At 41.1% G+C, this 22,375-nt stretch overlaps 1 protein-coding gene across 4 annotated transcripts in view; it reads right to left on the minus strand.

Annotated features, from left to right (window-relative positions):
- FNIP1 (folliculin interacting protein 1) overlaps positions 1–21,725 on the minus strand; it is a 114,236-nt gene extending 92,511 nt beyond the window's left edge. For 2 of the 4 annotated variants that reach the window (XR_005294485.2, XM_038413815.2), the window contains exon 1: positions 21,186–21,577. Coding sequence is in view for 3 of the 4 variants with exons in the window: in XM_038413815.2 (XP_038269743.1) it covers positions 21,186–21,415 (230 nt within the window). In the remaining variant the exon portion in view is untranslated. Of the gene's footprint in view, positions 1–21,185 lie in introns of all 4 variants that reach the window. The other 2 variants (XM_038413808.2, XM_038413810.2) reach the window with 2 other exon arrangements.
- Between the last annotated feature and the right edge of the window lie 650 nt (positions 21,726–22,375).

A 22,375-nucleotide genomic window follows, 5' to 3' on the forward strand; every position in this document is an offset into this window, starting at 1 on the left:
TAAGAAACAAACACTGAAATGGTCTGGGAGTTGGGTGCCCAAGAGACCCCTATTCATTTTATCCCATCACAGAAGTTAAGACAAGAGGAGATATTCTGATTCTTAAATTCTTTAGAGTGAACCTTGCAAGGAATGTAGGTAGAGCTCTCTGAGAACAGGCCCTTTCCTCTGGTGATCCAGGTCTGAGCTGTTTCAGGATATGATGCACTTATTTTATTTTAAGCGTCTGAGCAACTTTCCTAGGGTACGAGCCTGGCCCTGGCAATATTTTTCAGGTTTCCTTTTGCCAAACAGCTTTTCTGTACTGGGCCTGGCTGCTATAGCAACAGACTCTTTAAAAAAAAAATCAAATCAATTTTCATTATAATGTAAACCAATTTACAAATGGTGTGGATATTTACAACAGGAAAAGTTGGAGGAAATTAATCTACATGTATTTACTTGAACTAAAGCCTGACGTATTGACACTTAAAATATTTTAACACTTTCAATGTAAAATCTGGTTTCACAGTCAGTGTTACTCAGTGTACATTAACTCATTATGTTATTAGATCATTTATAAAAATGTTCATATAAAACTAACATTAAGTAATGGTGAACTAATGATTTTTCCACAGACTATATTTTATTTCATTTCGATGTATTAGATACCTACAGCTTATTTCCATGGGAAAAATACTGCATGGGATCTTTATATACAACCTCGAATTTTTACTAGAGAATTTATTTCAATAGTAATATTTTTAGACCCTTGTGGCCGTATACTTCCTCACGGGCTCTCTAATCATAACGGTTCCTTTACAAATATTAGGCCCTAATTCAGCAAGTTATTAAACATGTGCCTAACTCTAAGCACGTGAGTAGTCTCTCTGAAATCAATGGAAATACTCAGGGGCTGAAAGTAAGGCACACGTTTAAACACTTTGCCAAATCGAGGTCTTTGGAATGCACCAAAAATTCAGTCTCAGTTACACAAGAACAACTGCAAGCTAAACCCAGGTGTTGATTATCTAAACAAGCATAACAAATTAAGGTACAACGAATGAAATACAGTACAGTTATAAACTATTTATGGTGATGTTCCTATACACTCATATTGCATATTAGCCGATGAACTTGTAACACTATTGAAAATAAATTATGGCCAACACTTCGCATCTCATCACTTCCAGTGATTTTTTTGTCATTTGTTAAGAGCCAACAAGCTCTTGGCTTTGCACAAGACAAATAGGGTATGTCTACACAGCAGTTGAACATCCGCAATTGGCCCATGTCAGGTGGATTGGACTGCAGGGCTGTAACACTAGAGGGTAGACATTCTGGCTCAGACTGGAGCCTGGGCTCTGGGACCCTTCTCTCTCTCAGGGTCCCAGAACTTGCGTTCCAGCCCAACCCCAAACATCTACACCACAATTTTACAGCCCCACAGCCCAAGCCCTGCAAGCCTGAGTCAGAGGACCTGGGCGAGCTGTGGATGTTTAATTGCTGAAGTCCCTGAACAACTTAAAATTCGAGGGCCTGATCCTGCAAACATATTCCCGAGTACAGCAGTCAAACACCCGTGTTTAACTAAAAGCAGTCAAGGACCATATTCATGGCAATAGGAGCGATATTCAGCAGCAACTGTTTGAAGGGCCAGGACATAAAAGACAGATGCATCTATCATAAGACGCACTGGGAAACAGACAGGAATGATGATTACGTGTTCTGTTCATTCCCTTGGGGGAACCTGGCATTGGCCACTGTCGGAAGACAGGATACTGGGATAGATGGACCTTTGGTCTGAGCCAGTAGGGCCGTTCTTATGAGGGCATTTCTCTGCAACTTAGTTCAAACTCAAGTACTGAACATTCCATTCAGTTTCTACCCTACTGGGTCTTCATAATTAACTTGCAGAAGAGACAAGCGAGTCCATTTCTGTCTGTTTAAATACTATAAGCGTCATGTGGGTACTGTAAAGAAAAAGTCTAGACTGCTCAGTTCTCCATAGCAAGAGTAATGCTGCTCAATGCTTTTCCAATTTAAGAACTCTAAGGTGACCTGAAACTAATTTCAGGTAGGCCTATATAGAGCAAACACTGAAAGAAACTACTTAACTTGACTTTACTATTCTATAATTGCAAGGAGATCAGGACAAATTAAGACTGGACATCTGAACACACTGCACAGAAGAACAGCTCCATCTGAGGTTTGCAAAAGTATTTAACCTATGAGAAAAATGGGATAGCCTGATAGTTAAGAAAAAAGTGAACCACAAACTTGATCCAACAAAATGCAGAGCACTCTGGTCCCCCGATCCTGCACAGCAGTTATGCATGTGCTTAGCTATTGACTTCTGGGTCATCCCACTTACATTATCAGAATTATTTACAGGCTTAAAACTAAGCACAAGGATAAAAACAGCAGCCTAGCATAAGGATACAGGCGACTGCCCAGACACTTCCTGGATGAGGCCTTGTACCATTACCAGGAAGGAGGTGAAGGAGCGTTGTCACATCCTTAGTGCTTAGCTGCATGGAACTGTCTCGTTAAATTCAGACTATTGAAAAAATAAACATATACCAAAGTAAAGACAGACCAAATGTAGACCCTGAAACCTGGATCCTTTCACATTGCACTTAGAAGGGATTACATTTGAAACCCATCTCTACCATCTTGGTCAATCAAGTTAGATCCCAAACTGGAAAGGGATCCATTTTACAGTTCAGATACAGCTGAAATCTCTGTTCCAATAAATCACTTTGGATCAGCATCTCAACAGAAAAAATTACAAGATGTTTTCAGCATTATTGAACCCAGACCCAATCCAGATTCAGGTTTCCTTTATATAGAGTTGACCTGAATGTCAAACACATTCCACATGCTAAGGAAGAGGGGGGTATGCACAGAAAGGTTTTATGAATGAGGTTTTTAAAGAATCAAATTATTTCTCCAAACGTATCATCTTTTGTCTCTCTCATATGCTCCTTTCATTGAACTCAGACGACTGTGAACAGCAACATGGAGAAAAGGAGAGTTTATAAGCTGTTGCAAAAGGAGAGTTTATAGGCTGGAAAATTAAGTATTATTAGATTGAGTTTACAAGTTATGCTACACCCAGCAGTACAATAATGAGGCTACCAGGTTGAAAATCATAATAAACACTGCTTGAAAAAAGATATTAAGATATATATAGCCAAGATTTTCAAAAGTGACAGGTGCTTTTGGGTGCCCACCTTGAACCATCTAAACGGGGATGGTATTTTCAGAAAAAGCTAAGCACCCAATTTCTGAAAATCAACTTTTTTTAAAGGTGTCTCAAGTAGGCTGTCCATTAGTCATTTTTAAAAACTGTAGCCATGAACACACACTCTATGGAGATTATGGGTAAAATTTTCAGAAATGCCTTAGGGATTTAGGAGCCTACATCCCACTGACTTTCAATGAGATGTAAGCTCCCAAGAGTGTAAGTCACTTTTGAAAATGGGACTTAAGCTCCTAAATGCCACACATTCAAAGGTATATAGGTGCTTAAAGATGCAGATGGGCACCTAGTGGGATTTTCAATGGGAACGAGGCACCTAATCTCAGGGGCCTAGCAGGATTTTCAGAAGTGCCTATCTGAATCTCTAAGTGCCTAAATACCTTTGAAAATCTGGCCCTAAGTGCCTATGTCACTTTGGTTGGTTGATCAAACTTAGTACAAAAGTTCTAATCAGAGAAATTTAAAATTAAGGAAGAAGCAGTCACCTTGTCTCACCTTACAGCATGTAGATAATGAAATACACCCAAACTGTACACATTAGAACAAGCACTGTCTTTATCACTGGGTTCAGGTGGCACATACAAAACAAAATCAAGTTTTGCCTTCACATTTTATGCAGTCAACAGAAACAGCTGATAAAAGGTTGTATTCTATACAGATATATATATTTTAGTGTGATAAAATCCATCTCTTTTGTTGCCAACACTAATAAACTAGTTCAGAGTGCTATGCAAGTCAACCTAGGTCAACACAGCGGCTTGTCTGGCATGGCTAGAGTGACTCCTGTCTGCTTCTTGGTGAGATAATCATGCTGCAGCAGAACAAACCATTTCTGGTGCAGCGCTGATTTGATCCACTGCAGGATACCCAGAAAGCACATTTTGTTTTGTTCATGTAAAACCGTTTTTTAAAAAAAAGCTTGAACAAAAACCTAGTGTTCCCCTATTCCCTAGGGAGAGGCAGATTTGGCTTTACTCTCACTGGAGTACAAAAAGGAACACTAGCATTTTTTGTCTAGCTTTTTTCCTCTATTAAATCAGTTCACGTGAGCATTTGAAGGATGGGGGGACCCTACGAAAGCTGGTGCCACGGATATCCTGTTGTGAACCATTAACAGCCTGACAAGAAGCCATTTATTCTGCTGTATCAATTAGAAAGAATGGCTCACAAGTTGGATGGCTTGAGCTGTCAATACCACCAGGCTGTGTTAAGTCTGGTTTTTCTAAAGGTGCTGTAGGCAATATAATTGCTTGCTCTGCTCCTGTCCCCTGCTCCCCTCTTTGGCATTGTGCATGTCACTTAAAATTATCCGAGTAAAGATCTTAGCAGCTTTTGCTCTGCAGCCTGTGGCATAAAAACAGGATGGTGCGGCCGCCATCATGAAAGAGGAAGAGGCTGAGACGGCAGGCCTCCAAGAAAGGGAGTAATTTGGAAAAGGACAAAAGAATGGGGAGGGGAGAGTGACCTGGCTTCACTTGTTTCTTTAAAAGAGGAGAGAGAGAGAGAAAGAACATGAATTTCTTTTCCAAAAGCAGAGGAAAATTGATGTCACTAGCAGGAAAAACTACAGATAGAATTCAAGGAAAATACAGAGGAAAGAGGCACGTGGAGCATTTAGGTTAATTAACGCTTTCATGTGTGTCTCTTGAAGGCTGGGAGAGAAAAAGAAAGAAAGTGTTCAGGGTTGAGAGAGAAGATGCAGAATGTTATCACTTCACATCCAACTAGGCTGACCAGATAGCAAGTGTGAAAAATCGGGACACATTTTTTGGGGGGGGGAGAGCTATAGTTGCGTATATAAGACAAAGCCCCTACCATCAGGACATCTGGCCACCCTACATCCAACATTCACAGCAACTTGAGTTTTTAATTATGTGCCATTTTTAATGTTACTTCTTTCAAACAAACATGGATTCCAAAATCCAATCTAATGCTATTTTCCTGCAGACATGCTGAAGGTGGAGCCAGCACATGCATCTGCTGATAAAGAACAAAGGGGCACAAGTGAGGACACATGGGGTACCTTTATACCATAGCTGGGAGCAAGCCTCCCAGCTCCGGCAGACAGATTCCTGATAGCAGGACTCAAGGCAGCATCGTAAAAATAGTTGTGTGGATGCTGGAGTTCCAGCTGGAGTTTGGGCTCTCAATCCTACGGGGTCGCGTGGGCCAGCTCAAGCCTGTCTATCCTGGCTGGGGGGGATCGCTCCCAATTGCAGTGTCGACATGCCCATAGGGAGCAGTCTCTGGCCAGGGCATTGTTAGTAAATGCAGGAAAAGAACAAAAGAAAAAAAGCGATGAAAAATTAGATAACTTTAAAATACCTTTGCCTCTTTTCTCCCCCAACCTTTTCCTCTCTTACTTGTTGATATTTTAAATATCCTAGTATCATATATTTATGTAGCACCTGTTATTCCAAAGGAGCCCAAAGCACATTATAAACTATGTCCCTGATCAGGGAAACAGGTGGACTTTTGCACCCACAGGGTCCATTTACAGGAGCAGGGCATGTGCATATATATACATAAAAAAAGCACATTGCTCACTTCTAGGGTGAAACAAAAAATAATACACAACTTGACGCAGACAACAATTTATGGCCTTGATTCAGTGATATGCATAAGTATGTGCTTACTGTTTTGCTGATTAGGGATGGACTTAAGCATGTGCCCACATACATCAAGGTCTAAGAAAGCAAACATACCCAATTAAAACTCAGGGAGGAGGGGATCTGGGGAAATAGGGTCTTGTTTCTTGCTCTAGCTTAGCGGTTCTCAAACAGTGGATCTGGGATTGCCAGGACTGGCTTGGACTTGCTGGGGCCCAGGCCTGAAGCCCGAGCCCCACCGCCTGGGGCGGAATCCGAAACCTGAAAGCTTTAGACCTGGGCAGCGGGGCTCAAGTTATAGGCCCCCTGCCTGGGGCTGAAGCCTTTGGGCTTCAGCTTTAGCCTCCCGACCTGGAGCAGTGGGGCTCAAGCTTCAGTCCCCCCTTCTGGGGTTATATAGTAATTTTAGTTGTCAGATGGGGGTCACGGTGCAATGAAGTTTGACTTGCTTGGCTAGTCTCTTTTTCTTCCTGTTTCATTCTGTTCTGGCCTTTCTCTCACCCCTTCACCCTGACATGTTTTTCATCTGAGCCCCAGCTTTCATGGCACTGAGTGGCTTTTAGTCCTATAGACTTAATTTGGAATTGAGGATGCTCATCACTGGCTAGATTGAGCCCTTTAGGTTTACCTTTATTTCTAATTTTCTTCTGTGCTGCAATTACATTCCCTGTTTTCTGTGCTAGTTAACTATCCATTCAATAGCTAATACAGTTCTTGAGTTTTACTTTGTTTATATGGCTCCCTCTTCCATTTGGTTGCCAACTAGTGTCCTCCCATGAGCACAATTTACCTGACTTGTTCTGCAGGCTACTAAAAGAAAACAAAAATTAAGGACAGCCTTAAAATGAAAAGTGCTAAAGGAAGCTGGAAAAACATCTCCTTATGCTAACGGGGAATGGCATTTTACATTCATTCTCAGAAATCCCAGCTTCTGTCCCCAGAGTTTGAAAGAATCAGTCTTATATATCTGAGAAAACACACACACACACACCACTTAAATTAGTTTCATGGAATTATGGCACTTCATCAATCAGGATATAGTTCAATACACTGATCTTTACATTTTAGATAAACACATTTAGATTAACCCGTGCATCTAACTTATCTTCATTTTATAATGCTGTGGTGCTTTTGGTCACTTAATTTGTTCAGGTGGGAGGGGAAAACCTTAACATATAAAGCAAGGTAACTTTATAACCAAAGTTTTTAAAAAAATGCAACACTTAATTATGTCATCCATCACCCCGTAAGAATCTGCTTCAGCCTACTCTGATCTTTGCCTCTTTTAATATTATGTTTCCTACATATGTGTGTTTCAAAAACGTGGATCTTGCCTATTAAAGATCAGTGCTTTGTCTGTGATCTGGATTCAAAAGATGTGGGTAATAAACCGAGTTTATTCTAGTCTTTTCAGCTTCTTCATAACCATCCAATTTGTCGGTAGGACTTCCTTTTCTACTAAGAAAGGACAGTAATTTCCAGTAACTCGAGTCAACTGAAATAGGTGTAAGTAATGAAAAACGTTTTTCTGTCTGACTATTTTAGTCATCTATCAGAGATCAGGTTTCAGAGTAGCAGCCGTGTTAGTCTGTATTCGCAAAAAGAAAAGGAGTACTTGTGGCACCTTAGAGACTAACAAATTTATTTGAGCATAAGCTTTCGTGAGCTACAGCTCACTTCATCGGATGCATTGAATTTCTTTTTATCAGAGATCAGTCTACCTTTAAATAGAAACATTCAGTGCTGAAAGCCAATTCACTGGCCTAACATTGGAGACATTTAATTTAATTCAATTCTGCCTAATAGATACACAGGTTTAGAACAAAACAACAGTATGTACCTAACAGCAGGAGAACTCTGGCACATATATTTGATGGTATATATTTGTATGTTCACACAATGTCATTTCACCAAGATAATGTTCTCAGAAAGAAGACAAAAGCACCATCGCTCTGTATTTGCACACCAGCTTCCCCCCCCCCCCCCACACACACAAGCAAATGCATTTCCCTATCTGCCGCTGAACTTCATTAACATCTAACCTGGATCAAGCATCACACTATTCACCTTAGAAAGAAGCAGACAAACCCTTCAGCAGCACATCCGAATGGCATGCACATCATTCACTGATTACGTCTTCTCAGAAGTGATATAAAATAATTGACAAAAAAAATAAAATGATGCCAGACGTTCATTCACTTGCTATCCATGCAAACTTGCTTTCTTCCAGGCCTGACTTTCACCCTCATAGTAAATGATGTGCTTAAAAGTAGGCCTGAACCCCCCACCCTCAAACTTTCAATGCATGGACCCCCATCTCTATTTTAGACTTCAGGAATAGCTATACACAGATTGTCAGAAGGGACAAACAGAGGTATACAATAGATAGTGCACACACTAGCGCTAGCTAGAAAGCAGAGTGGTAAAGCAACAGACTAAGATTCTGATGTTCCTTGCTATAGGAAAGAATTCCCAACAAAACCAGAAAGAAAAGAGTTGCAATGCGGAGGTTAAAAACAAACAAAGAAACCAGCAGCAGCAGCTACTGCTAAAGCTTTATGCTGGATCACTCCCTGATACCAGGTGTTTCATCACACAATCCATTTCTTAAGGGAAAAGTGACATAGGAGATTTAGAGAAAACAGGCCAAGTTAGCCCTGGCTTAAGTGGGCGGAATGTCAGGAACTTAAGCTAGTGCTGTATTTATCCAGAAGTTGTTATACCCTGCTCAGTTTCTTTACAAATTAGCTCAGACAGGCAGCAGAACCCTGAGATTTGGTTCCTGTTCCTCACCCACTGTGCATCTCACACACACACTGAAAGGTAAGGGTGCTTGCAACACCATGAAAGGTTTATATTTTATTGATCCTTTGCCAGGAGTAGTAGAAAGATATTCAGAGACATGCTGAATTAAATATACATGGTTTTGAACAAATCTTGTATGCTCCCTTTCAAGGGCGCTTGAGACACTGGTGACTGAAGAATACTAGCGTCAACTGGACAGAACACAATTATTTCTCTTACATGTTCTAGTTTGGTTTCAGGCCACAATTAGTGCTGGAGACATACTGGAAACATCATGGAGAAGTATACTGGAGGCAATATGGAGATGGCACTAATGTATGACGTTCATGCTCCAAGATGGTTAATTCTGATGAGGGTTCCTCCTGGGGGTAATGGATATGAGACCTCATTCTATTTTGATATATCTAACACTGTCAGCTGCTTATGTCATTGATCACAAGGTGTTGCTGATTCATATGCAGGAACTATCTGGGTTGTATGGGTTCTCTCTATAGCAGATCTGTTCATTACTAAGTGGCCTGGGGATCTCAATCCAGAGAGCCCTCTAATCTGAGGCAAATACGTGGTCTGGTTTATCAACACGGTTCCAACCTATATACAAAAGCCACTTGGAGTGACAGCCTAAATTATTATTTTAGGTTTTGTTTGCCCAGAGGCATCTAAAAATTAAAGGCTATTTATTGCATGTTCACAATACAATGAAGACAAAGAAGAAAGTCATTTTGGTGGCACTTGTACATTTATTAACTCATGTGTTTATAGAGAAATAGAGCCAGGGAAGGAGGCACCGACTTCCTGAAGTCGGAACTATTTTGAGCTAATATGTGTGTATGTTATAAAATACAGGTTTCAGAGTAGCAGCCGTGTTAGTCTGTATTCGCAAAAAGAAAAGGAGTACTTGTGGCACCTTAAAGACTAACAAATTTATTAGAGCATAAGCTTTCGTGAGCTACAGCTCACTTCATCCGATGAAGTGAGCTGTAGCTCACGAAAGCTTATGCTCTAATAAATTTGTTAGTCTTTAAGGTGCCACAAGTACTCCTTTTCTTTTTGTTATAAAATAAACATACTACACACGTATGCAGTACTTTGAATACTACTTCCAGTTGTAACTCACACGTTTCAACAATGAATGTTGATTACATGGCAATTATTCTTAAACCTTTGAAACGTACATCATTGTATTCTAATAATATTATCTACACAAGCTATGGGTTTTGTGATGAGGGAGGGGGAAGGTTGCCAGGTAATCATTCTTCTACATAGGTGCAAATTATCCCACATAAAAGTCTTAGCTGAACATTAAGTAAAAGCAAAATGCATCATTTAAAGAAAATCCTCTTTGAAACTGATACAGTAAAGGCTACATAATGACTACAGAACAGAACACACATCTACATTTATTTTTAGAAATAAATGATTAATCCTTCTGAGGGACTGCCCCTTCTGAATGGAATCTTTATGGTTGAATCCCTTAAGCTGTCTCACATTTGTATTGTGCAAATGAGTTTTTCAAAGGAATATTTCTTAAATACAAGTGATGTTACTACTCAGCGTAAAGTGGAGTAACTGATGCATTTGCAAGGGATTTACAAATGACTGAATTTATTTTCTGTTTTTAATTTACAGAATTTAGCTGACGTAATTTCTTTTTTTTCCCAGTAACAGTTCCAGAAAATTGTCCTCCCCACCGTACCACAACCATTTTGAGCTTTACTAAGGGCCAAATTCTGCTCTCAGTTACATGAGAATAAGTCCACTGTACCTGGATGGTGGATTTACCCTGGTGTAACCGAGCACTGTATGTTTCTGGGAGTTCCACAAACATGTGATTTTGTAGTCACTCTGTTACAGAGGTAGCAACAGGAGAGAACGCACCTTGCAAGAACAAAATTGCCATGTACGTTATTTTCAACTTGAAAAAATGCTATAAAGTAGTCATTTTTTGAAACTAAGACAGAATTACAGCAAAATAAAATCAAATTTCAGTCTCTATCTCATTTGGGCCAGTTTATTCAACAATGAACTGTGAAAGAAAGAAAAAACTGAATCCAGGAATGCCACTCTGAGTATGTGTTAGCTCAGCAGAATACAAACACCAAGGGCCAAATCCAGCTGAAGAAAAGCATTGAGGGGATTGAAAACCCCATAAGTGTCAACCCAAGTAGTTCCTGTCTCATCACTCCAACAGTGGTTGGGGTTGGGAAGGGATCCTCCTCCCCCCGGCACACATCACAGAACAAATCAGAGAGAGGCTTTCAGGGGCTATTGTATACTTCATGCTCCCAGCCCCCCGAGCCACTCCACCTAAGACCCAACATGGAGGAGGAACAGAAGGATGCTGCCCAGAGCACCTCAAATTCCTCTAAGAGCCCTTCCTACCTCAGTCTCAAACCCACACTCCCTTGACTATGGGGAGGGGCGTTTGCATTCCATTACGTGGAGGTAATTTTCACATAAGGTAACACTGACAGCATATCTGCAGGCTCTGAGGGCCTCTCTCTCTCTCTCTATCACCATGGAAACAGTACCCACCCCATGCCTCCTCTCCCAAGCCCACTGAACCCTAGTCTCCCCCACATCACAACATCTGGCTCACTTCACATCATGACAACCCAATGGAGGAAAGGGCAACAAGAAATCCATGTAATACTTTCTTCACAGAATGTGCTATACAAAACAAAAAGGCTGCCAAGCGTAATCAGAATAATGCATGAAAAGATGACAATCAACCACAGGAAGAATCTCTGATCAGCTGGCAAGAGGATTAGAAGGCCTAGGCCATCTAAGCAGGTACTGAAATGGCTTCCACGGTATGCTGGTAGAATCAGAAATCAGACTGCATAGGCCTAATCTAGGGTCACCAATTCTGGTTGGACGAATTCTTGGAGGTTTCGTCACACGACAATCTTTAATTAAAGATTAATGCTTAATTCTTGGAGACTCCAGGACAATTCTGGAGGGTTGGCAACCCTAAACCCCATAAGATTCCAGAGATGGAAAGGGAAGCAATAGAATTCATTTGCTATAGCTTTGTTTCAAATAACATTATCCTAACAAGGAAACAAGACACTGGGAGTGGAACACAGAGAGACTCTGCTCCAGAGGCAGCCTGGAGCAGGTCAGAGATAGCAGCCCTTCTTCATAAAACTCCTGCTGCCCCAGCATGAGGAAGTGATAATGCAGAGAACACAGGAGGCTGATACAAGCACGTATCACAACAAACTCGTGATCTTTTACTACAGCCTACAGCACCTGATCTCACAGAACACAAAAGAAGTGCTTGGCCACTGAAAGAGCCCAACCAAGATGGGAGTAACATTACTAAGGGGAACAAAGGGTGGCTTCAGTGGTTTGAAGTTGGCTGATTTCACATCTTTTAATTCCCTTTTTTTTTTAAAAAAAAAAAAAAAGTTTAAGGGATTTTCTAAACATCAGCAGGAGAGCAGAAGGGTCTTTTCACCTACTTAGTTTCTCTCTTGAAAAGGGCCAGATTGTGGTCATCCTGCACACCCACAAAGAAGAGCGTAAGGTGCTACTTGTATCACTGGAAGGTGGAGAACAGCCTCCCCAGAACCTCTACAACCTCTCCCATACATGCAGGTGAAGTGGGAGTACAGCGTACACAGGGTATCAGGCTGGTGCAGGGAACATTCCCCCCGGAGCATGGGACGGCTTTCAAAAGCACAACGGGCAGCTAGGCACCTCAGTCCTCCTGACTTGCAACAGAAGTTAAGTGCCTAACTACCCTCTATGCCTTTGAAAAATCTTCCTGCAACTTGCTGTATCACACTCTGCTTTCTGGAGCAGCACAACCATGCATTGCCCCATACATGGTGCTTGCAGCACAGGACAAATTTAGCCCTAACAGACTTTACAGGGACACTGTAAAACTGACTATACGCAATGTGCCATCAATACCTAGTATAAACAAACTGAAAAAAGCTAGAGGAGACTCTTTCCCCTATTTCCCCCCCAACCCAATCTCTTTCTGTTTTCATAATCTTACTTGTTAGCTTGTCACTATAGTAGGTACAAAGTTTGCAGACAGAAATGTGATTTTCAAATTGACGTTGTGCCTTTAGCGGAGATCCTAATTTTTGCCCACCTGGAGAGGAATGCAGGACTCCTAGACCCATAGGGAATTCCAGACTGACTGACATAGGCCTGGGGTAAAGCAGGACTTGGATGGTGGCCATCTTAATAAAAAGTGTAAGTACTTTTTGCAACCCAGCAGGGATGCTAATCTGAACCTATTATACTGTTTGTTTCTGCACTCAAGGGTGAATCCTGACTTAAACAACCAAAGGACACATAACAGATCAAAGAGACTAACAAATTTATTTGAGCATAAACTTTCGGATCCGATGAAGTGAGCTGTAGCTCACGAAAGTTTATGCTCAAATAAATTTGTTAGTCTCTAAGGTGCCACAAGTACTCCTTTTCTTATAACAGATCAAATGATAGAAAATGCTTCAGCAAAATAAATACTGTCTGAAATAAGTGTTCTAGAAACAGAAATGTAGTTAGGGAACATTAAAAATATCTTTCATAATGCTAGCCAAAGTGATCGTAGCTGGAGGGCAACTAGTGAGAGAACTGAATACATAATAAATCTTGCAAAACTCAAGCTAATTAGTAAGCCAAAGGTCAGAGACTTTCCCACTCGTATTATAACAAAGAAGGATTGAGAAAAAACGGAGATAGAAAGAGAAGAAAAAGCAAGGTTTAATAAAAAAATCCTAGATAAACTTAATAAAAGACAAGAATTTTTTTTTTTTTTAAAAAGCTTCATCAGAATTTGGTGGGACAAGGTTATAAATTGCTTTTTAGCAGAGCTAAAGCCTTCTAAACTCAGGAAGGCTAATCTGTATATAACTAAAGTTCCTATGGCATTGTTGGAGGTATCGCCAAATTAGAACCAGATAAGGTTCCTGATCAAGATGAGTTTTAGAATTGGCTTTAATAAGACTTTGTTGAAGGGACTTTAAAAGTTTTGTAAGTGGACAAGTTTTCTGATACAATATCCTTGGCTACACAAGTTTTAATTCCAAAAGAGAACACATCAGCTTGACGGGCTGATGGCTCATCTGAGGAGTTATTTTAAAATTCTTACTAAAGACTTTTGTTAACCATATTATCCACTAGAACTGGAGTGGCTTTCTAAAGTGATGGAATAATGGGTTTGATTCTCTGGGCCCAGGCTGGGCAGACACAAAGCCACCTATTGTTGATGGATGCAGAAAAGGCCTTCGACTGGGTGGAGTGGGGCTTTTTGTTTGCAGTCGACGTTAACCATAAAAGGGGTTTTGGCAATAACTGTATCAGTTGGGTTAAATCACTATGGATGCTCAAGCCCAAAGCCTGATAACACAAAACCTCCAAACTGTCTGATTCCCAAGGGCTCTAAGCTTTCCTAGGCACCTCATAAATCTTTCCCTTAAGGAAGGGCATGAAGAATATTTCCTATCACCATCTCTATTCTAAGCGGGGGGGGGGGGCAACAAAGTGGCTTTCCACAACAACACCCCATCGTTTGTGTTGTTATTGATTAGTGCCTTTACAAATACTGTGAAAATCTCTTGAAAGGTTTTTGGGGAATTGTTTGGCTATAAGATGAGCTTTAAAAAGGTCTTTCACAATCTTCATTAACCTTACTCCAGCATTCCCTTTAAAAAAAAGAAATCACCTGCATCCAGTCCTGAGAGGTAACCCCTCATGACTAGGAATCTGTTTCACACTAATTCCTTTCCATTAATTTCCACTTTCAAAAAAGAAGTAGAAGCGTATCGTCAGTTACGATGGGAGAGGGATGGCTATGCAGATGAATTGTTTCCTCTAGCTTCTAGAGCATCTTAGTATCATGCTACCCATTTTCATTTCTAGGTTTATTCCAATTCCCTTCATAAATTCAACTGCCAATATTATGCATAAAGTAAATAAATAAAATAAAATAAAACCAACACTCAGGATACACTTTAAAGCTACTGCAACAGAAGACGGAGAGAATCAGGGTTTATAGTGGATACTTGCCTCATCTGCTTTCAGGAAATATTACTCTACGGCCAACCTTAGATCTTTCATGTATACTGGAAACTTGACAAATCATTATCAATCAAGCAGTTTGTGCTCCAGAAAGACCCCGGGAAAAAGTATGTTTCCAGAATCGCTGCAAGTGGTCTGGTCCATACACAAGCAGGGGACACAAAAGTAATTTATCCCCGTCCCTCCCTATTTGGGACATTGTGCTCTCCCTCAGATATAGAAACACCTAAAAAGAGCATCTGGTGGGAAAATGTCTGCAGAGATACTCCCTGCAGAGATACTCCCCCAGTAGGAGGAGGAATTTGTATAGTTTATTTTTAAGTTGGAACAATTCCCACATATTTGTACCCCTCTAACAGATGCTTTGACAAGAGCAAAATAAAGCTGACAGGCATTTATGGAACACCACCCAGGACTGGAAAATTATTCTTTAGAGCTCTTGAGATCAAACAAGACACTGGAAGGCCCTACTGAGCTCAGGTCTGAAGGAACTCTCAAGTTCAGTCTATCTTCCTGTTAATTGGAAGGGATAGCTAGATGTACAAGAGTACTCAAGTGCACAGAACTGTCTGTGTAGCAGAAGGAAACTCAATGGCTCTGTCATACACAGAACACAAGAGGGCATCAAACCAGAGTTAAGCATTATAGGCTTATTTTCTTTACACTAGTGGGGTGAGTCTATAATGAGGTTGAGGACCCATACCTTAAAAGGCTCAAAGTGAGCAACACACTTGAACTATATAGAAAGATGTAGCCTGCTTTTAACCAAAAATAAGCCATTAACTCCTGAGTTTTTGACTTGTAATAAAAGGAATATTTCATTTGCAGAAAAAGTAAAAATAAACTGAATGATGAGGCATCTGGTAACATACAATTAAATGCAGCACTCTGGTGCACTGTTAGAAAGCCAAAAAATAAATGCATATTTACCCACCTTCTGACCCTGCCTCCAGCATTCAGTAATATAAATAGTGCAACTCAGGATTTATTGTGAAGATGACAGTTTAATGAGCTGAACAACAGATGCTGCTTAGTTTACTAAGATTTTATTTTTTTATTTTGTTTTGCTTTATTTTTAATACATAGGTTGGTTAGAGAATTCATATTGCATAGGGTTAATCTAATGGTTATTTTAAATATATATAACTGAACACCCTTGATTTTAAATCCAGAAATCTGTCAGACTTGTTTCTAATAACAGGAACACAGAAATATAAGAATCGACAAATTACCAGACTGGATCAGACCAGCAGTCAACCTAGTCCAGTATTCTGTCATCAACAGTTACCAGTACCAGATGCTTCAGAACAAGGTTCAAGAAACCCTGCAGTAGTTAGTTATGGTGTAAGGTGTCCCAGGGAAAGTTTACTCCTATTCCCCAATAGCAGAGGTTAGTTTATGCCCTACAGCATGTTAGGGGTTTATATCCTTTCCAAAATTCTTAGGATGTAAGAATGTATTAAAAGAATTTCTTTTAATGTATAAATTACTATTATAACTTGATATTCTTGCTATCCATAAATGTCTAATCCTTTTTGGACTCCTTCTCAGCTTTGGGCCTCAGTGAGATCACAGTGAGTTGAACACACTAGTTTTGCATTGTGTGAAAATATAATTCTTTTTATAAGATTTGAATTTGCCTTTCGATTTCATTTAATATCCTCCAGTTCCCACAGTATGAGACAGCATAAACAGAAGTTCCCAGTCTATCTTCTCTGTCCCAGTCATTGCTTACACATTTATCAGGTCCCCTCTCATTCATCTCAGCTAGGATTTTCAAAGGAGCCTGCGGAAGTTAGACACTGAAATCCCATTGAAATTCAATGGGAGTTCGCCACCTAACTCCTAGGGCTCTTCTGAAAATCCTAGCACATCTCTCTGGTAAACATGCCAGTCTTTTCAATATCTTTACATATGAGAGCTTATCCATGCAATTTCAGCCCCTATGCCTGAACTCCATTTCTGCTTCATCCTTTTAGGGATGAGGCGATCTGATCTGCACACTGTATTCCAGATGAGGGCATACCATTGATTTATACATTGGCATTACTTTACTCTATGTTTAGTCTCCAAACCATATGTATCCTAACATTTTGCTTGCTTTTTATACCCGATGGCTGCACGGTGAGGTCTTCCCTGAACTGGCTAAAGTAATATTCTGCTCTTTTTCCTGTTAATACAGAATGCACTTAGGTATATCACTAGATGAAATTAATTCATGAATTATAAAAAAAAAATCTTTGGTATAAAGCTTGGCTAAAATATGGGTGTTTAAATACATATTAGATCAAACTGTGATAGTGTACATACTTTATACAACTTAATTGAGTTGTGTTAAGAGCACTTAAGTGTAGTTATGAACTAGCAGGCAAAGCAGCTACTTCTCTAAGGAGAAACTTTGCTATATCGCAGTTAAACAGGAAGACATCAGAATCTTCTTCATGACTTCTGCTAAAGATTTTACTCCTCCATTACGTGCAGAACTGGGTCCTCGGATTGAAACCATATTGTACAAATACAACAAATAGTACTCACACAAGTAATCAACATTATCTGTATTCCACATCACTACTCTAATTGATTTCAATAAGACTATTTGTGTAAATAACATTGCACATGTGTCGGAATGTTTGAAGGATTGGGCCCTGAGCTACTAATTTAGGGAGTGCCACATTATCAATCACAAAACTCTGGAACTGCTAATTTAATCAGCACTCATTCCTGAAGCATTTCCCATAGTCTGACTTGATTCTGCCTTGCAAGACTCCTCACACTCATGGTGAATAATTTTTTGGGGGGAAAACAAGCAAGTAAAATAGAATTTGTGCCTCTGCTAGTAAATTTTCATAATACTTTTGCAAGCATGACTCAAATGCAAAATGTATTCATAGTCAGGGAAGAATGAGTAACTTGCACCCAGTTACCTTGATCTCCCTCACATGTCAGTTACTCAGTTCCATACCCTTGAATGACAATTGCTCTTTAAATGTTCTATTTAAGATTTGGTTGCAGATTTGTTTTTAAATAACTGTTGCCTCAAAGAAGGCAATAAGTCCAGACTTACAGACCAAGCCTTTTTTTAAATCCCTTTAAATACATGACCCAATTTTTCAAAAATGAAACTGATGGGTGCTTTGAAAAATAGGGCCACTTACTTAGGAACCCCAATAAGGATTTAGGGCTCTGATCCTGTTCCCATTGGAGATCAACGGCAATGGTATCCTTGAGTTCAGTGATGCAAGATAATGCCTTATGTGCCTAACTTAAGCACCGATTCTTTAAAGACTCATCCCTAATATTTTACTAAATACTTTGTCCTTCTATAGCATATTCTTCCAAAGTTTCACAGACAAGTTCATTATCATATGCCCTTCTTAGCTAAGAATTACCCCATTTTACAGATAGGGAAACTGAGGCAAAGAGAAATTAAGCGACTTGCATAAAGGAAGTCTGTGGCAAAATAATAATAATAATATTCAGCTCTTATAAAGAGAAACCAGTATTTTAATCAAAGACCAACCCCCCACCCCTTCTTTTGAATTTCATATCAACACACAACAAACATTTGGAGGATGCACTGGAGTTTTAAGTGCTTACCAGCTACTAGTAGGCTGGCCCAGATCATATGAGAAGTTTGGTTTCCTTTCATGAAATACGAGTCTGATTCTGCACTCATGCACTATTTGGAACTCAGGCAGGGCCTTATTTAAAATAAAATACCTGTTTCCTACCCTTATGGCTTTAAACAAATTCTTTGCACAGTCCAAGGGTTGAATGTACGTTCACTTTCGTTTATAAGAATACAACTATTATGCTGTTTATTGACTTTAATATGGTACTTTACATAGACCTGTTAGTCAGAGTTTTATCATTGGAAAATTCAGTTTAGCAAAATACAATATTAACTGAAGATTAGGAAGACACCCTTTTATTAACACTGCATATTGTATATGTCTCCATTTAACTATATTTTAGAAATAAAACTTAAAAACCTGAATATGACCACTAACAGATTCAGCATATAAAAATATCTTAATTGTACTACAGGAAAAAAAAAACAGAACGTGATTTGAAAAATATACATCCAGTTCTGGCACACATTATTCTGTGTTAAAAAGAGGGAAAAAAAAGATGTCAGAGGAGAATATACTAAATTTTTCTTCCCTACAACAAATAATCCAAGTGTATGGAACACAGCTGTTGAGTTATACACCAAATCCTCAGTAGAAGTTTATCATTAAGAAGTGTCTTAGCAGCGTGACAAACAGGTAAGATATTAAAAAAAGAGGAGTACTTTTGGCACCTTAGAGACTAACAAATGTATTTGGGCATAAGCTTTCGTGGGCTAACACCCACTTCATCAGATGCATGCAGTGGAAAATACAGTAGGAAGAGATTATATATATATATATATATATATATATATATATAAACACATAGAACATGAAAAAATGGGTTTTGCCATACTAACTGTAACGAGACTACTTAATTGAGCCCTTTCCCAATCATGAGAGCTAGGTGCAAGATATTAAAGTGATCTAGAAACACACACACACACACACACACACACTTGTTAAAAAGGAATTTTGGACCATCCAATAGGTCCATAAAAAAGGAACCATTCAGCAGGAAAATGAAATGAAGGTGTTCTGGCAGCTATAAACAAACTTTGTTAAAATTTACAACACTGGATTCTAGGTTATTTCCAAAAGTTCTCACTGACTTCCTAAGAACATGGAAGATTAATCAGTATGCTGTGAAAATGGTTATGCTGAAAGAATAGTGGGTGTGTTTACTAATTACCACCCCAGATGCTTGCAGTGATAGTCTCACAGACGAAAGAAACCTGGTACTGTGATCAATAGATATACCATTCCAGAGGACAGCTCTAGTAAGATTTGGTATTACATTATGTGATGAAACTCAAAAAGATATTCAAAAGATTAAATGAAGAGAGATTCCAAGTAGTCAATTTAAAATATCAATATTTTCAGATTATGCTATTCATGCCAATAAATGCAAAGAAAGTATCATTTACATTTTAGTTACGAAATCATGATTGTGTTTTAAAATTAATAGTTTGCAATTAGACCAGATTTTTGCTACTCCAGCTGTGACTGGAAACTGATTAGTACTACAGAAATTTAGTAGTAGGTAGGTACTATTCTGTGTATCTACCACTATTATTATTTTATAGACACTGAAAATACCTTTTTCTATGTCAACCTTTAAACTTAACTTTACAATTTTTATAGGTTATAATATGGGGAAACTGCTGAAAGTAAAGTTCCGGTCCTGATTTTTAAGTTTTCACTGGAGTCGTCATAAAGAACTGCAAACTCAAGTCCTTATACCAGACAAGAGTTGGCTTTCTCCAGCCAACAACAAAAAAACCCATAGACTGTTAGGATTTCAGAAATACAGGGACAAACACACACAGCCAGGTCGAACGGCAACATTTAATTGTAAGAGGTGAAGAGGGAGTAACGTTCTTGGGGGGCAAGCGTTTTTTTCTTGAAGTGCTGTGTTTGGCACCCTTTGATGGATTCGGTTTTGCTGTGGTTAGATCATGACAGATTTCAGGAGTAACCCCTACACTTCTGTTGGCAGCCACACATGTCGCATTTGCTTTTCCCTCTTTATTTTTTTAAGGTCGCTCTTGCCAGATAGCTACCGCCTCCCAACGTCAAGAAAGCCAAAAGAATGGCGTCTTTTTATTTTTTACTTTTTTTTACGGGGCTTGTTAAATCTGCAGCATCAAAAGTGCGTCTGAAGCATCAAAGGCAAAAAACAAAACAAAACAGATAAACAAATGGGGATTTGAGGACAGGGAAAGGGAAGGGAGAAGGGATCCCAACCCACGCCGAAAGGAAGAGTCACAACCTGATCAGAGAAAGCGGCTCGTCCTGCGGGGGCGCTAACCAAGGGGCTACTTCTGCTTTGCAACTTTTTACGAACTGGACGGCGGGGAAAAGCAGATTCATTGCAGAGCGAAGGGCAGGCGGGGAGGGCTGGCACCCCCAAGGGGCGCCGCAGGAGGAGCCCAGACCGAGACACCTTTACGAGGAAAGCTCTCCGGAGAAACAATGTTGCACGCGTCCCCGCGCATTGCTAAAAGCGCATCAGGGGTTTCCGTCGAGCTCATTGTGTGGCCGGAGGAACCCGGGCCAAGAAACCTCCCCACCCCCCGGGGCTCTCCAGGGAAAGGGGGTGGGGAGGAAGAGAAACGAGACATGCAAACGACATGTGTGTCAAACGGGGGAGGGGGATCGCAGGGGACCCGGGAACCAACTCAGCAGCGTGCCCAATCGTGCACACCAGAGTCCCTAGAGCGCGCGCACAATCAGAAAGGGAAGGAGCCCCCCCCCCGACCCCCTCCTCTCTGGCCTCTGGCGCGGGGTGCAAAGAGGCGAGAAAGTAACAAACTGGCCCAAGTCGGGGAGCAGGGGCGAGACAGAGGAAAGGGCTCCCCCGCGCCTTACCTGAAGGCACACTCCTCCCTGGAGTCCCGGGCAGGGGAAATCAGCCCGTGCTTCTTGTTGAAGAGCTTCTGAAACAAGGTGGGTGGCATTTTGGGGGGTGCGCTGCGCTGCGCTGCTCCCCCAGCCTCCTCCTCTCTCCCTCCACCCAGGCGGCGCCGGGGCTGGAGCAGCAAACTCCTCTGGCAGGCAGCTAGTTCCGCGAACCCGACTCCATTTGGTGTCACAGTCATATGACAAAAATTAGTCACTTGGAGCTGCCAGGGGAGGAGGATCGCAGGGAGGCGGGCCCGGGAGGGGTTTCTCCGGGGCCGTGCACAGCTGAGTGGCTGAGGCCCCAGCACCACGTGCTCCGGCCGCCCAGCTGGGCTTTGGGGGGGGGCGGCTGGACGGATCTGTCAGCGTTTGGCCCCAGCTCCCGCTGGCTAAATGGAGAATAAATCTAACCTCTCCCAGGGCCCCGAATACAACGCCGGGGCCGCCCGGATCCCACGGCAACCGCGTTGCAAAAACCTCCAGCCCGCACCTAGCTCCTGTTGGCTCCAGCCAGGAGCGCCCGGAGTCACCCACATAAATACAGAAGGAGCGCGCAGCCATCCCTCTCCCGGCAAAGACCCCCTAGGCCCCGGTGCGTCTCGCCGCCCGGGCGCTTCAAACGTCCAGCCGGATCCGAATTTTTGCTCCTCCTCCTCCTCCTCCAAAAAACAAAGCCGCTGCCTCCACAGAGAATAGGCTCCGGGTGCAATCGAGCCTCATATGCCCCCACTGGGCTCTAGCCTCTGAATTGTCCGCCCAATTGTATCAGCATATTAGGAAAGCTTCCCATTTTCCGGTAGCATCTGGATGGTACTGGTGGACCTGGAGAAACTGCATCTGTCCTGCGTGTATTGGTAAACCTCGGGAGGAGGAGGAGGGGCTGCAGCCATACCTCCGCCAAATCCAGCAGGATGCAGGTGCAACAGAGTCTTTGCAGCTTTCTTCTAGGGGGATTTACTGGAGGACAAAATTTCTTCCTCCGCTACTAGAAGTACCGTTTTTTCCTCTATTTTGAGGGTACAATTCCTGGGTACTCAGATGCAACAAGAGTGGCTAAACAGGATTTCTATTTAGGCAGTGAAATTTGTGGAGGGCCAGAACTTGGCAGGATCCAGATGCCAAATTGACATATTTCCAGCATTGCTGGACCCTGTTAC

Source organism: Dermochelys coriacea, chromosome 8 (assembly GCF_009764565.3).
Source record: "Dermochelys coriacea isolate rDerCor1 chromosome 8, rDerCor1.pri.v4, whole genome shotgun sequence".
Lineage (NCBI taxonomy): Eukaryota > Metazoa > Chordata > Testudines > Dermochelyidae > Dermochelys > Dermochelys coriacea.